General features: G+C 43.0%; 3 protein-coding genes across 4 annotated transcripts; 1 reads left to right on the top strand and 2 right to left on the bottom strand.

Moving 5' to 3' along the window:
- Positions 1 to 198: 198 nt before the first annotated feature.
- LOC117953655 (dehydrogenase/reductase SDR family member 12-like) lies at positions 199 to 3,891 on the bottom strand. Its single transcript, XM_034886908.1, has 10 exons — positions 3,629 to 3,891; positions 2,301 to 2,434; positions 2,140 to 2,222; positions 1,941 to 2,036; positions 1,754 to 1,835; positions 1,621 to 1,682; positions 1,375 to 1,479; positions 1,108 to 1,198; positions 546 to 683; positions 199 to 422 (listed from the first exon to the last, which is right to left on the bottom strand). Exons 1-10 carry the CDS (start codon positions 3,682 to 3,684, stop codon positions 265 to 267), a joined length of 1,005 nt encoding a protein of 334 aa, XP_034742799.1. The 5' UTR covers positions 3,685 to 3,891; the 3' UTR covers positions 199 to 264.
- A 3-nt stretch (positions 3,892 to 3,894) lies between these two features.
- ap1s3b (adaptor related protein complex 1 subunit sigma 3b) lies at positions 3,895 to 7,641 on the top strand. Of its 2 annotated transcripts, XM_034886944.1 has the most exons (6): positions 3,895 to 4,150; positions 5,527 to 5,705; positions 5,875 to 5,983; positions 6,172 to 6,309; positions 7,282 to 7,343; positions 7,488 to 7,640. In XM_034886944.1, exons 1-5 carry the CDS (start codon positions 4,148 to 4,150, stop codon positions 7,321 to 7,323), a joined length of 471 nt encoding a protein of 156 aa, XP_034742835.1. In that variant the 5' UTR covers positions 3,895 to 4,147; the 3' UTR covers positions 7,324 to 7,343; positions 7,488 to 7,640. The 2 variants fall into 2 exon arrangements, with proteins under 2 accessions (XP_034742835.1, XP_034742836.1); XM_034886945.1 differs by lacking the exon at positions 7,282 to 7,343 and having other exon boundaries at positions 7,488 to 7,641.
- Positions 7,642 to 8,365: 724 nt separating this feature from the next.
- Positions 8,366 to 11,814, bottom strand: scg2b (secretogranin II (chromogranin C), b). The gene is made up of 2 exons (XM_034886823.1): positions 11,574 to 11,814; positions 8,366 to 11,053 (listed from the first exon to the last, which is right to left on the bottom strand). Exon 2 carries the CDS (start codon positions 11,034 to 11,036, stop codon positions 9,243 to 9,245), a length of 1,794 nt encoding a protein of 597 aa, XP_034742714.1. The 5' UTR covers positions 11,037 to 11,053; positions 11,574 to 11,814; the 3' UTR covers positions 8,366 to 9,242.
- Positions 11,815 to 15,747: the final 3,933 nt, after the last annotated feature.

Genomic DNA, 15,747 nt, shown 5'->3' with positions numbered 1-15,747 from the left:
CAGCAGATAACCCAATAGATGTATCATAATAGGCATGTAGTTACATGTGTTCAGTAACTGCTAATGAGATAATTAATCCCAATCAACTACCACATGTCATCACAGTTTAATCAGGTGACACTGAGCTATGCACTGTCCTGAACATAATGCTGTATAGAATTAGGAAGCACATTAGTCAAATTAGTATATGTTTCTTTATTCAGAAATTGATCTTATTTAAGCTAAAGCTTTATTTGGTCACTTACATATGATGGAGCATTTTAATCAAAATTCAGACAGATTGAGTTCAGGAATGAGCTCTACATCAGGTTGTGACTTAATGGTTCTGGCCAAAGTCTTCAGCTGAGTCATGAAACTCTGAATCTCTTCATCAGAACTGTGAGTCCAGGCCAGAGGCAGGTGGTCAGGAACTGGCGTACGATCTGCAAAACAGAATCTGTCAGAATTCATCTAAGGAGATTGAAGAAAAAAAGAAAAAAAAAAATATGAAAGGAACATCTGCGTGTGTTTTGTAGAAGAACCTGTCAACGCGTAGTGCTGATCACCTTGAAAGAACTGCCCGCCACATGTTCTGGCAGCAGCTCTAGACAAAGCCAACCACACAACCGTGTCAGCTCCTTGCTCTACACTGCGCAGCCGCTCCCCCATCATCTGGTGGAACTGGGGCATTGATGTAGAAACAGCTGGAAATGGGTGGAAAAATCAGCAAGGGTTAGTGGTGTGTGTATTTTTAGGCTAATACTGTTTTACTAACAAAGTGACACTTTGACACTACAAAATTGAAGTATGAAATTAAAAGCCAAAATGGGCTCTGTCAATGTTACATTATCTATTACATGTTATAATATTGGATTTGTATACATGCATTAACATTTACACAGCATTTTAACATTGTAGTTCATTCCTCAATTTTCTGTATAACAATGCCCTGTAGCCAGTTGCTGTAGCACCCCCATCACGAGAATTTTTACTATATTGCTGTGCAAGGACAGTACAGTATGTGTGCAATTTTATTAAGAAAAATAAATAAAAATAAAAATAAAAAGAATTACCAGCAAAAAAAAAACTTTTCAGGCCCTTTGGGTCATCTGCCTAATGAGTCAGTACCTGGTGTATCTGTCCAGCCTGGATGCATGGCAGAAAAGTGAATGACCGGGTGAGCTTTGGCCCACTGTTGTGTCAGCACTACCTGCTGTCTCTGAGAAGAAACAACACACTGTTACCTCGGCTGTAAATGTATTTTGCGGTACTGATTTATATGTTTCCGTTTTCTTTTCAACCACATTACACAGCCAAATCCAAACTCAGTGAGAAGTAAGCAGAGCTCCAACACTAATATACCTGTCCTATAACCTGGATTACATTGTCTTCTACCTTGTTCTGGGCGTAGACCATGACGGCGTCAAACTGGCCCTTCTCTGACTGCAAGTCATCAACTCTGAGTTTCTGGACCAGCATGCCTCCTGAGGACACAGTGATCTAACAGGCAGGGAGAAAAGAGGCACAGTGTGCTTAGACAATGGCCACTAGAGCCTGGACAAAAGTGGCATTATACTGTCCACATGATGCGGATGAGCTGTGTGTGTGTGTGTGTGTGTGTGCGCGCGTGCACGACCATACCACCCTTGGATCCCGGCTCTTCTGTAGAAGTGGTATGAGACTCTGGGTGAGGATGTACACTCCTAAAGAGACAGTCAAAACACTGTTACACACACAGCAGCATGGCACTCTAGACATATGAGTCAAGTCTCACCCATTGTGTTTGTAGCAAAGTTCTTCTCCAGGCCCTCGGCATTAAGCTCTTTCTTGTGCACCATACACCCTGCATTATTTATCTGTCATGAAAGAAATGACAAAGAAGTCAGATCACAACAGAACCAACATTATTAGTTTAAAGGGCAGATTTGTGATGAAGGTTAAAGGGAACAGGCGACACCTACCAACACATTCAAGGCAGGATACTGCTTCTTGAAGGCCTCGGCAAACTCCCAGACTTTGCGTGTCTCTGACATGTCCACAATATGAATGTAAACCTCCTGGAATAACCAGATAGGTATCGTCTCAAACGCAAATAACAAAATTTGTCACTTCTTTTTCCCCTATTTAGTGTTAGGCATGTTCAAGCCAAACAACGCTTACCGTATTCCCAGACTCACTGATGATCTCCAGCCTGGCCTTTTCTGCTTTATCTTTGTTCCTACACACCATGTGCACTGTCCCACCTGAAAACAAAACATTGTTTGTTTTCTATCAACATCAAGTTGCATTGCAGCGCGTATTCATCTCCTCTACATTTTTACCTTTCTTGGCTATAGCCATGGCTGTTGCTCTGCCAATTCCGCTATTGGCACCGGTGATCATAAAAGACCTTCCCACAACGGACACATCCAGGTCTTGGGGCTCAAAGTCTTTAAATGCTGCCTCATATCCTTTCCTAATGGGCACAAGGAAGACACACTAATCAATATGTGATGTTTTTCTATCTGCCATCTTATAATTTTAGCTTCAGAAGAATCAGGTGATATGAATGTCATCCTCACATCAGCCATCAGTGGGACTATTGTAACTGTCCATAAAGGCCCGTTTGTGTGGCGTGTTCCATACGCTGACCAGACATTTGACATTCTTCTGTTTACCAGTCTTTAGGTTTAAATAAATGACATGAAATACATTTTACAGACAATCAATACTATATTTAGATAGTCAACAGACTAATAATTTAGACTATACACTTTGACTGACTTCCTGAGCATCCCCTGACTCTTTACATCTCCAAAGTAATATAATAATATGATTATTTATATAGCACCTTCCAAGAACAGACGTCATAAGTGCATCACAACACAATAACAAGTAGAAAACACAACAAAAGACATGAAATTCAGAAAAAAATCACTCTTCATTAAAGGCCAAACCATGTTAACAGACGGGTGCCCAGATAGCAAACAGTCATTGAAACTATGTTAAATGGACATTCCGTTGTCACCATTAATTCATTGAACTCTGATGTTGATACTACATCATTTTGCACCCTGTTTTAATATTGAAACAATGTTAAAGACCTTGAGCTGTTTTGATAAAGTGTCCACAGATTTTGGGTTCAGTGGGGGTGACAGAGACTTCTAAAGTTTAGAAGCAACAGCCTCAACAGCACAGTGTCAACCAACCCAGAGCAGAGGACCAGGGGCCTGCTTCTGATGGAGGCCTACGGGCTGCCCAGGGGCCTAATGCTGATGGAGGCCCACGGGCTGTAGGCCTCCATCAGCAGGGCCGCAGAAGCTCTCTGTAGGCAGACGCCTGGCTCGGATCTTGATCTGGATCTAAATTTGCCAATGTAAAGAAATCAAGATTGGAGTAGGCTACCATGAGACCTTTTGGACTTTTTGACCTGTCACTTGCAGGCCTTGCAGCGAAGTCTTACTATGGCAAGTGAAAATAGAATTGCAGTGAAGACGTGATAATCAATAAACGCATTAAATATAATTTCCAACTCAGATGGTAGAAGCAGGAGCGATCCAGTCAATTAACCTGCTCGTGAATTCAAAATCTTAATCCATAAAAACACGTACAGATTACGGATGGTAGCCTATAGGTTCAACAGTTCACAGGACTCAATGGGTTGACTGACCTTGTATATTGGTGGATTCCGTTCAAAAACCAGATGGCATTTCGGTACAGAGACATGTTGTCAAATGACTAATAATCCCCAGAAGTGCACCAGCTTGCCTTGTCAACCACGGTGAAAGAGGAACATCACAAGCAGCAGACAGAGGGGGGGGGGCCCTTTGCTGCTCTCTGCCGACAACACATGGGAATAACACTAAAACAGCCCAAGTTGTGTCAACTCATTTATCGAAATGCTGTGTCCAAATCATGTGGGAGATCATCCAAGGCTGTGATGTAACACAAATCTACAGTAACCAAATCGGGATGGTTGGGAGGCGCGGGGGAGACGCCTCCAACAGGCACTGCTCCTCCCGGCGGCAGCGAGGGCGGAGTTAACCAACTTTACGCCGAGTGGAGTGGACGACGGATAGTTATGTGCTCAGTCGGACCAGTTGACCCTTCGCTAGGGTTAAAGTGATTATTTATTTATTTATTTATTGTTATCCCTTCATTGCTTTGTAACTCTTGGCGCAGCGTCAAAATGGTGAGTGTTTTCTACGCATGACAAGCTGGACGATAGCGTCAGGCTGTTCACCTGTTACACCTGTTGTCGCTGATAGGTATGCTAGCTGAAGCTAGGGACCAACTCCACACCACTTCCTTCTACACCAGGGCCCGTGTTTGTTCTTGCAAGGCCGCCGGGCCACAGTAGCTCTATTTGGTTTCAATTTTAGCCTAAAGTTGAATTGTTTATTGCGCTTGCATTCACATAAAGCGACAGCGGAAGTAGCCTAAGGTGTAGCAACGTCTTCTCAACCGGCCACCCCTCAGTCAAACCGGTTTCGTCGCTGTCAGCCGTTGAGTCCTGCCTTTGTGGCAGTTTTTCCATATTCATTTGCCTATGGGCAGGCAAGGGGATGTAAAGCAAAGAAAGGCAAGTTTATTAATACAAAACAGTTCAGCAAGGCGTTTCAACGTGCTTTGAGTAAAACATTAGATAGCGAGTTACAGAGGCAAAGAAAAGTCTTCAGACGTTATTTAAAAGACCTATTCAGCAGACAGGAAGCCACCTACAAATACCAGGACTGGTTGGAGGACTGCGCTTTTTCTGTTGGGCTAATGGGGTTTTATGTCAGTGTTGTAGGCTACAGTATGTGCTTTTATAATCCCGATAACGCCTCACGTGTTGCTCTTTTTCTGTCCTCTTTACAGTGAAGTTGTTGAAAATTGAATTCTAAAATGTTCCTGAAATGGCTAAAAAGTTGACAACAATATGTCCCATATTTGGTGTAGGCTATCTATTTGGTTTCTCCAACAGTTCATCAAATCCATATGTTCTGTTGGGTAGTAGGCTATACTCCATTCTAAGCAGCTATTTTACCATTACTGCAGCATAACACATGGGAAAACCTTGTGTTTTATAATGTTCCCACTTCTTTATTCCTTAGAAATGTTGGAACGATGCTTGTTACACAACATGAGTAGGCTATATAAATGATGTGTGCATAAGACTGGTGGGTCTGTAAGACAACATTAATAAAAAATAAAACATCAATCCATTTTACTTCCCTTTTAAATCAACAATGAAAGGAATTGGTGTGTCAGCGTGATTCCAAAAGAGACTGGAATCATGATTGAATAACACAACCTATTTCCAATGCTAGGAATCACATTCTATAAACATGGTGGTCAGTGGAGTTACTCTTTAATGAGCCATGACAACCGCAAACTACTTGTTTGACCCTTAGTTTGTGTGTTGAAGGGTAGTTATTAAAACCCTCTGCCAACACTTTGTGTGGACATGTGTGCGTATTGGTACACACACACACACACACACACACACACAGACACCCCGGCGGTTCTTTAAGGCGTGCATCCCGGTTGCCCCTGCTGACCCGTGCTGTGTGTCTGTGTTGCTAGATGCGCTTCCTGCTGCTCTTCAGTCGCCAGGGAAAGCTGCGTCTGCAGAAGTGGTTCACGCCCATGTCAGAACGTGAGAAGAAGAAGATTATCAGGGACATGACCACAATGGTGTTGGCACGGCAACCACGCTCCTGCAACTTCCTGCACTGGAAAGACCTAAAGATTATTTACAAAAGGTAGGTGCTGCCCCTCCATGTCTCTTTTGCTAGTTCAATGACTCTATCTTCTTTCTGAAGCAGCAGGACCACTAGTCTCTTTTCCAATCATAGTTACCCCTATCGCGTATCATTTATAACTCTATATTTATAGCTGATGCATGTCATCACTGTGTTACCTTTTCCTCAGGTACGCAAGCTTGTACTTCTGCTTGGCCATAGAGAACCAGGAGAATGAGCTGATAGCCCTGGAGGTTATCCATCGCTACGTGGAGCTGCTGGACAAATACTTTGGCAATGTATTTCATACCCTCTTTTATTCAATATGCAACTCTAGCCTGCAGTGTAACTGAAATATGATGCTAGTTCCATTCAAAAGCATATGTTGAACTAGGCCGTACAGATCATATCAAACTGCAGTTTCAAAGTGAAAATGTAACCAATGTAAGACCATTCAGCACTGTTGATAACAACAACTTCCTCTCAGGTGTGTGAGCTGGACATAATCTTTAACTTTGAGAAGGCCTATTTTATCCTGGATGAGTTTCTAATGGGAGGCGAAATACAAGAAACCTCCAAACAAATGGTGAATCGCTCCATGGAAGCCTCGGACATGTTACAGGAGGTGAGATGCTCAACACAAGGGGTGGCTTGCTACTGTGGTGTGAGCGTGTTACATCTGTTGCATGGATCGACATAATTAAAGCATTGGTGACATGTTTTGAATGTAGTTTAGTGTTGATTCATTTTTTTTTTATCACCGTTGTGGGCAGTGGTGGAATGTAACTGAGTACTGGGGTTAAGTACAAATTCGAGCTACTTGTACTTTACTTGAGTGTTTTCTTTCTACTTCTACTCAGCTACAATTCAGGGAGAAACATTGTTCTTTTTACTCTGCGACTTTAATATGACAGCTTAAGTTACTTTACACATCAAGTCTGTTTTTTTACAAATGGAACTACCCAACAATACAAGTAAACTTAGTTAAGTGACAGAACTGTTTTGATCGTTTCCAGTTTCTAAAATGTGGGGATTTTGTGAAGTAGTATTTGTAAGAGTGTTTTTACAGTGTGGCATTAGTACTTTTTACTTAAGTAAAGGATGTGAATACTTCTTCTAACACTGGTTGCGCAGTACTTGGATAGATCCAGACGCCTAATGTTGGTTCTTTATAACACTTAACAAGAATCAGCTTGTGTGTGTGTGTGTGTGTGTGTGTGTGTGTAACTGTAACTGTAACTGTTGAGTCCCTGGTGTGCCTTTCTCTCATAGTTATAGGCTTGTGAATGATAGCTGTAGCGCCTTTTTGCATAGTGTTTGTGCTGCTGGTTTTCCTTTGTGTCTGTGTCACTCTCTCTCTCTCTCTCTCTGCCTCTGCCAGTGTTGTTGCGAGAGAGAGACAGATTTCCCTGGACCGTAGGTTTAGTGTCTGGCTGATGCTTCCCGCTCTCCCTGTAGTGTTCATGGCTCTGTGTGGTACAGTAGTTGTAACGGGGTGTGTTCTGTGCTTCTGAATAGAGCTGACTAACACTGTTTAATCAAGAGTTGGATTATGTGCAGCGTAGCCTCCCATTCATTTTCACCATTATCGCTTCAGGATGACATCAGTGAGTGGTATGAGGTGGAGCTGTTTGGATGACATGGAATATGGACAGAAAGGTTAGATGTTCTGCTTGTGTTAGTTGGTGTGCTCGGCACTTTATTACAGGTGATGTGTGCATGTGAATGTCAATTGTATTTTAATGCATTTTTACAAGGCTGGGAACCTGATTTCTGAACTAAACTTTTTCTTTCCCCCCCCAGACCATGGAGGAGTATATGAGCAAACCTGCATTTTAACCCATGGGGACGAAGGACACAAGGAACATCGGGGAGGAACCGAATGTACTGTATTTGAGTCAAAGAAGTTTCTGAATATGGATATGGAATTTATTTTTGATTCTATTCAAGCTTTTTCTAAAAAAAAGAAGAAAAAAAAGGGAACATCTTCTCACCTTCTGCCTGACGTAACTGCCTTTTGAGAGTGTGATATTTGTCCTTCGCTCAACTGAACAACTGAAGGAAGGGCGGAGGGTTGTTTTCACATTGATAGCCATCATTGAAATGTAAATGAAGTAGTAATTGGATCTGGGCTGTAAAAAGGAATTTTAGGGGTATGAATTTGTTGAGTTTATATTTAAATCGTGTATATGATTTATATGATATATTTGAAATTAATGATTTTATTAAAGAAAAAAAAGAAAAAAATTGTGCTAATCTGCAAATCCAGTTAATACAAAAAAAAATAATAAAGAAAATGTGCTTTCCATCTGAAACAACCGCTTTCAACAGATTGGAGTGAGACTATAATGGATTTCCTATTGTTTTTAAATCTGCATATGCCTATTTCACATGTGTGGGCTTGTTTATATTTAAAAGGAACAGTTGCTGTGGGGATCATGTGTAATTTATGATGTTGGAGCTTATAATTAAAATGTGCCTTTTGATAAACAGACTTTTTTTGAGTAATAATCTTTACCATAATTGTGTATTTGAAATTCACTAAACCTTGTGGAATTTGGTGTATACTAGGATCAACAAAATTATTTCTTTCTTCCCCCAAAACAACTGGCCCTGCTTCTTCTGATCGTAAAAACTCTGCTTTAGAGTGTGTTTTTAATAAGGCAACACAACTCAGCAAGAAGAAAAATAATACCGCTGATGCTTTATTCATCTGTGATTCATCACACATTATTGAACATGTACAAAATGGTTTAAAAATGAGCATACATAGCACAACCACTGGTAGGCCAACAATACAGAGCTTTGCAGTATGAAAGGGTTGGAAGGCAGGCAACGGTTTGATATTTAGACTTGGAAATAATTATCCATAATAATAACATTAAATCCACTAACCCTGAATATATCACGTGTCACAACAACACTTGATCTCAGCCTAGCACGCTGCCGTGACCAAGAATCCCTATAATGTTCCTTTAGTAGGCTACTCCTTTCACTTCACTGGATGCTTGGGGTTTTAAAGGCTCTGTCAGCATCTGTAAAGTACACAGATGTGTTCCCATACAATTAAGTAGTTGATGAAAAAGAAGTGTTTTTACTGTTACTCGGTTGATTATAAGTGAAAATATAGGCCTGTTCACAAACACCATTAATGTAAACAAACCTTTAACAACGTCACACAACTGTAATAACTTGGATTTCATTGTGTTTTGATATTAGTCCATGTACTAATTGGCAATTTGAGTGACAACACATTCAAATCAAAAGTGTTTTGAGGATGCAGTTTTTTTTCTTCTAATTTGTACACGGGTTGCACCTTAATGTTATCTATGATATCAATATATTCCATAATGTTCTTGCAGCAAGTAGGGACTAGTAGGCTATATTTTCAAAATGTTTTGGACCTGTAAGATTGCTATAGTTCATTTTCGTTAGGGTGATATTAATACCAGTTCATATAATATACATTTTGTAAACTAGATCACGTCCACCAAACTTTATTTTTGAGACAGTAGAAATACTATATTCATAATTCCGTGCGTCTTGCAGGGCATCAGGCTACATGCCAGCCACTGCTGTTTCAGGGTGCTGCTCCTCTTCATCTACGGTCTGTGGATCCGAGGTCTTGGCCGTTATCTCTCCTTTCCCCTGCATCTCCGTGGGCTCAACGCTCTCCTCTGTGGCCACCTCGGTTTCCCTCTTGGCCACTGGCCTCTTTTCAGTGTCCGCTTGCCCCAAGTAGTCCTTCATGACCCGCTCGTACAGCTCGTAGGGGAACTGTCCCTTCAGCTGCGACTGGGTGTCCCGCTTGGTGATGGTGTTCGGGTACTCTGTGAGGATTTTGGCCGCCAGGTAAGTCGTCACCTCGTCTTCCACATCGCCATCATCTTCATCATCATCCGCGCCATCAGCCTGACGTTTCAGAGGCATTTTGTTGAGCTCGGATAAAAAGAGGTTCTCCCTGCGCCCGGAGGGGGGAGAGATTTTAACTGGACTTTGAACTGGATTTGCAACAGGTTTGGACGCGACTGGGATTCTGTCCAAGGGAGGAGAGGTTTTCACGGGTCTCTGCACTACAGGATACTCGTTACTGATCGTCTCCACGCCGATGATGTCTAAAAAGTCCTCTCTGTCCATGTCCTCAGGGACGGGCTTGCTCTTCAGCGGCAGTCTGCGGCTGTAGTACCTTATCTTTGGGGTCTGGCCGTTCGGGTAGCGAGCTGAGGATTGGGGTTCGCGGTGGAGCTTCCTGAGCTCCTCTGTGAGCAGCATGTCGATGAGGTCCTGTGGAGGGACGTGGAGCTTTAGGGACAGCTGCAGCAACTCCTTCACTGTCCGAGGATCGAGGATGGAAGGGCGGATCAGTCTCTTCCTCTGCTCTCCCGTCTTATCCCTCCTCTGCGTCTGGTCGCTCATCTCCAGGACCTTCAACAGATAGTAGTCTACCATCTTAGTGTCATCACCAGTCTCCTCCTGGTTCCTGCGTTGCATCTCCTCCTTCTCCGCTTCCTCCTGCTCACCGAGCGCTCTGTCCATCTCTTCGTGGCTCCCGTTGACCATCTCCTCCGTCTCCTCCCTCTCCTCCACGGGAACCCACTCCTCTCCTCCGGCCACATCGTCGTAGGCCTGACTTCTCAGGCTGAACCCGTCCTCATCGTTGTCGTCACCGAACACGTCCCTCTTCTGGCCGCCGATTGTGGGCATCCTCCCAAGCTCCTCAAAGATGGAGCGTAAATTGGCAAGGCTCTGGGGCGTGTACTGCTCATCCAGGTCCTCTGTGGCTCGCTTGGAAGCGTCTGTATTCTCCTCGTCCTCAAACATCAGCGGGTATTTCTTGTGGGGTCTGGGGAAATTACCGTAGTCTGCCGGTGCGCTCACGGGGACTTCAGTGTCTTTGGTGCGGTGCCGGTGCGTGCGGCGGTCGTTCCTGGGGGCCGACACGGGGCTGAGCTTCACGTCCTTCCCGGCTCGATCCTGGATAGACTTGAGCAGGGTTTTCATCAGCTGCTCAGCGGTAATGTCTTGCCTCTGCACGCCGGGCGCAGGCTGACGGTCCCCGGGACTCTCGTCCTGCTGCGACGCGAGCTGAAGCAGGACCCTGAACTTCTCCACTTCGTCGTAATCCGTGGGTTCAGGTCGGCCCCCGTTCCGCTGCTTCAGGTTCTCAATGTACTCCAGGGCTTTGATCATGTCGGAGCTGGGTGGGTAGGCAGCCGGCTGCCCCTCACCCTCCCCGCCTCGGAGCCTGTAGTGGCGGGGGAGAGACGCAGCCTGCACGGCGCATCCATGGAGGAGGAAGGCGAGCAGTACAACGGCTCCCCCCGCGGGCAACTTGTGGTGGAAATGCAGCATTATAGGCAATTTATCACCTGCAAATCAAGAGAGCATAGCATGTTACTGAAGGAAGTAAAAAAACTAAATCAGCCAAATCGAGGATCTCTAGGCTATTTATTCTGGCCAAAAATGTACTCAAAAGCAACACGCATAAACCTGCACGAGTTTTTATTCATTGATTTATTTGTTTATTTATCATCCAGGATTTGTTTGCCTACCAGGGAGCAACAAACTGAATGAAACGATGCTGCGCGTGAGGAGAAAGATAGCCTACACATTCCCATCACTGGATGAGTCATTCCCCTCGTTGTTATGGGCAACCTCAACATCCGATTCCCCCAGCACAGCAAAACCTTCATTAAATAAAACCTTTTCATTCCTCGTTATTTCACTTAAGCAACAACGCATTGTCATAGATTGTTGAGGATGCTCGTTCTGTCACATTTACACACCCATTCTAACTCAAGGGTCGAGATCTTCGAAAAGTGAACATGAAAAACAATGTTAGGCAACTTGATATTCACTCAAAACAAAGGTACAAAATAGGTGTCTTACCTTTGGCAATAAAGCTCAGACAGCAGCGGAGGTGAATGGCATCTCCTCAGTAGCGGGGCTGGTCTCTTCTGTTTTCAGCACTTGGACAGCTCCCCTCGTTATATGAGGCAACACCTGACCGCCGCGTCATCACACAACACACGCAATAGCCAGTCCTAAAAAAATCCATATAAATGATTCAGGTTTATGATATGGCATGATAAAAATCTCTCTGCATTAAATAGTTCTCCGCATTGTGGAAGCTATTGTACTGGAGAGATCTTTGAACGTCCGGGAGCAGATGATCCTGCCCATGTCTCACAAAGACCCGTATGTTTCTGTGGGATCTCATTCATGTGAACCTCGCATGAACACATTTTATTTAAACTTAATCTTAAATCAAAGGGGAACTATGCAAATGCTCGTTTCCAACCAATGTAAACAGCAACAATTAGGCATCAATTTTGCTAATTCATCTTAAATATGTATTCCACCTTTCTCACACTAGCAGCAAAAAACACTTTGGTCGTCTTGGTGTAAAATAACTTGCCGTTTTACCACCACTGAGGCACATGAAGAGTTAAACCCTCCAGCGATGACTCACAGGCTAAAACCACCGTGAAGTTGCTGTCGCAGTTCAGTAGCCCCCCCCCCCCACTCCCCCCCTCTCCCTCTGACAGAGGCGGTGATCAACACCCTCCTGTCGGCTGGGGGCCAAGGCTCCGGCATCCCGCGGGGCGATGAGATAAAGGGGCCACGCAGCACGGACGGATGGTGACAGATCTTATGGTGAGATCAAAAGCCTTATTAAAGTAAACTACGTTAGGTAGGCCTCCTCCTCCCTTCATCCAGTTCACACAGCAACGGATTCATCAAAAACTGACATCATCATATTGGGATTAATTTTAACACTTTTGTAGTTGAAACGTAATAGCTACATTTCACCGAAAATAAAGGATACAAAAACAAAGGTGAAAATGCTGAACCTTATAATTCTAACCTTATTTCTTTCTTATTTCATTTTTAAGATGAAGAATACAGTTTTTCTACATGAGTTAGCTGGAGCCAAACCATTCAGTGCTTTAAAGGTAGTACATGTTACTCTTGTTCCATGCTTTTAATGCTAAGGCTCTGTTGGTATCTCCTTACAAGCCAACCAAATGGCCTGTCGAATACATTAGGGGGATTTTATGCTCCAGCAGTACGTGTCTCCTTCATCCCCTCTAAAGTGATTCTAATTCTCTCACTGCCCTCTGACACCCCACACACAGAGTAAGTGCTCTTCCATTTCTTCCCTGCTTAGACCGCCCCCTGCACCCCACCACCCAGTCCCGATTTCCATTGCACATATATAATTGCATCCAATGTGCTCCATATTTGTTCCATGTTGTAATCATTCCACATCCATTAACACTAGTGAAAGACAAAAATAAATTGCCAGCTTAATATTTTCCCTTCAACCTTGGTGTCAAACACACGCTGTGTCATTTAATAGAGACAACGACACTGGAGGTGCTTTTTAGTTTAATACGCCTGCTCGCCACAGCTGAAGAGAGCCTCAGCTGGCTTGTTTAAGTTCATTGTGTGCGTGTGTGTGTGCGTGTGTGTGTTTATCTTTGGAGAAGCTGATAGAGAGAGAAGGAGAGGCGTGGTGTTTGTAAAATGGGTTGTATAATCCCACAGAATCAGTCTGCTACATCACACCTCTCCATTCAGAAACAGCCTTCACCCTGAGGGACAGCATCAACTCCAGAGGTCAAGACAGCATGCACACTGTAGTATCCATCATTTAAAGGTTTCATTCTCTAACGTGCCCATTAAGAAATAAATAATATAATATGAAAATGTTATGCTATCAACTGAACTGAAAATTGTCAAACGCACAGGAGCTAGTTGAAGATGAATTTAATTGTTCAGGTTATTTATGGCCAGGCTTCTGACTGATGGAAATGTCAAACTTCTTGGAAAAGTTAGGGTCAAATGCTCTTTCATTTTGGTTTGTGTCCATAGGAGCATACTACAGGCGCAGAACTCACTGGATTTGTATTTGTAATGCTTTTTTTTCTGCTAAAAATAACTTGTTATATGTTGTTGCGATGTGTGTGAGTAGCGAGTAAGGGATTACGCACCATAATTTGAGGGATATTGGAATTCAAATTCACCTCTGCAAGTGTCTATGCTATGGATTAGTTAGGAAAAAAGGTCTTGGTGGTTGGATGGCCATGAAAGTCCCAAAACAGGTATGCATACATCCAGTGGTGGAAGAAGTATTCAGATCCTTTACTTAAGTTAAAGCACCAGCAACATGTTGTAAAAATACTACACTGTGGAAAATCCTTCACTTAGATTTCTACTTATGTTAAAATACATTATCAGCAGCATGCTACTGATACTGATTCCCCAGTGCATGAGTAGGATCGTACTGTTGTAGTTGGTCGAGGTAGAGATATTTTTTCTGTTATTACACAAAGATCTGCAACAATGCATTGCATTGTATGAATTCACATGTTTTGTACATGAAATCGTCATCTGAAAGGTATGTGAGTTCAAATAAATAGTAGTGGAGTAAAAACATTTCCCTTGGGAATTTGGTGGAGTGGCAGGATAAAGAAGCATGAAATGGATATTTAAAAGTACTTAAAACTGCACTTGTTCAATAAATGTACTTAGTTACTTTCCAGCACTGATTCTACATGAAGTCATGCGGCAAAGTATGTCAGAGGAGGGCATGCAAAACAACAAATTCCTATAAAAATGTTCTCTCTTTGGGTGGCACTTCACCAATCAAGGTTTACATTTGGATTAATAAAATAGAATTGGCTATTAAAATCCATCTTTGTGTGGAATCTTAGTTTATCTAACCTTCTCTCTATCTGTTTTTGTATCTGTTGTTATGTAAGGCATATCAGCCCTCTGAGCACTGTAAGGTTTCAGAGTGATGGATATCAGTTACTTTTTTTATTTTTTTTGTTTTTTAAATTAAATCCCAGAAGGTTCTTGCTGCTGGAGGATTCACTGGCTGAATCGGTGATTCCTCACTTGTGATGTGCTGACAGTGTGCATCGTTCCAAACAGACCCGCACAGTTCATTACGTTAAAAACAAGAGAAATAATTCTAGTGATTGAGACCGCTGTGTCCCTTTTCTCTCACCCTTCCCCTCTATTTATTAATGAGGATTACAGCAGGGGAAAGAGGGGAAATCACAGTAATTAGATTGAGAGTCCTTAGTGCCACACTCTGTCACTGGTTTTGTTTCCTGCTCATATTAGATGATTTAACTCTCTCCTCTCTCTCTCTTAATCTTCAATCAAGCTGTCTTGCTCTGACATATTGGTTCAGGTAAACAGTGGTAGTGTATGGAGTACATTGAGCCATCTAACATAGAGTGCAATTGTTTCAGTGTGTGGTTTGGACATTTTTAATTACATCCAAATGTGCATGTCCGATTACATTCTTTACTTTCTTTCCCACTCCATCCAACAAACATTTGTATTGTTTTGTCTGCCTGATCATTGTGAATACATAACACTATATGTACCTTCCTCCTCCTCCTCCTTTTCCTCCTCCTCCTCCACCAGTCTCTAATCCCCACAGCAGGCAATTGGGAACCTGCCACTGTTTATCCACATGTCAATCAAAGCAGCGGGGAGAGAATGATATCAGCTCAACAACGACTTGTGTGCGTCACAGCGGCACGAAAGCACACGCCCATGTGTTCACATGCATGTGCTCACTGAGACCCAACTGCAAAGATACTGTAAACATGCATGCACACACACACACACACACACACACACACACACACACACACACACACATACACACACACACACACACACACACACACACAAGCAAGCTCATGAAGCTGTATCTTGTGTCTTTTTGATCTTTTAAGTGTGTTTAGATTGTTGCTTTTATACTCTATCAACTCAAGGACCAATGATTCAACCAGCCAAGATAAAGAAAGTGCTGCAAAACACTCCTTCGTTTCAACCCTGCATTTCTTCTTGAATGGCACACAATTCAAACATGATTCTGTCACATAAAGGTGTGTAAAAAAGAAAAGAGAGGATGATCGCTATAAAAGAGAGAGAAAGGCGTCAGGAACACATTGGGATTGTTCTTCCCCCGGTCCTTTGTTTGCTTTTCTCCTCCTCACCTCTTCACCCTCGTCACACCATCCTGAGGCGAGGG

The sequence above is a fragment of the Etheostoma cragini genome, chromosome 12, assembly GCF_013103735.1.
Source record: "Etheostoma cragini isolate CJK2018 chromosome 12, CSU_Ecrag_1.0, whole genome shotgun sequence".
Lineage (NCBI taxonomy): Eukaryota > Metazoa > Chordata > Actinopteri > Perciformes > Percidae > Etheostoma > Etheostoma cragini.
This window is presented reverse-complemented; position numbering and strand designations above follow the sequence as displayed.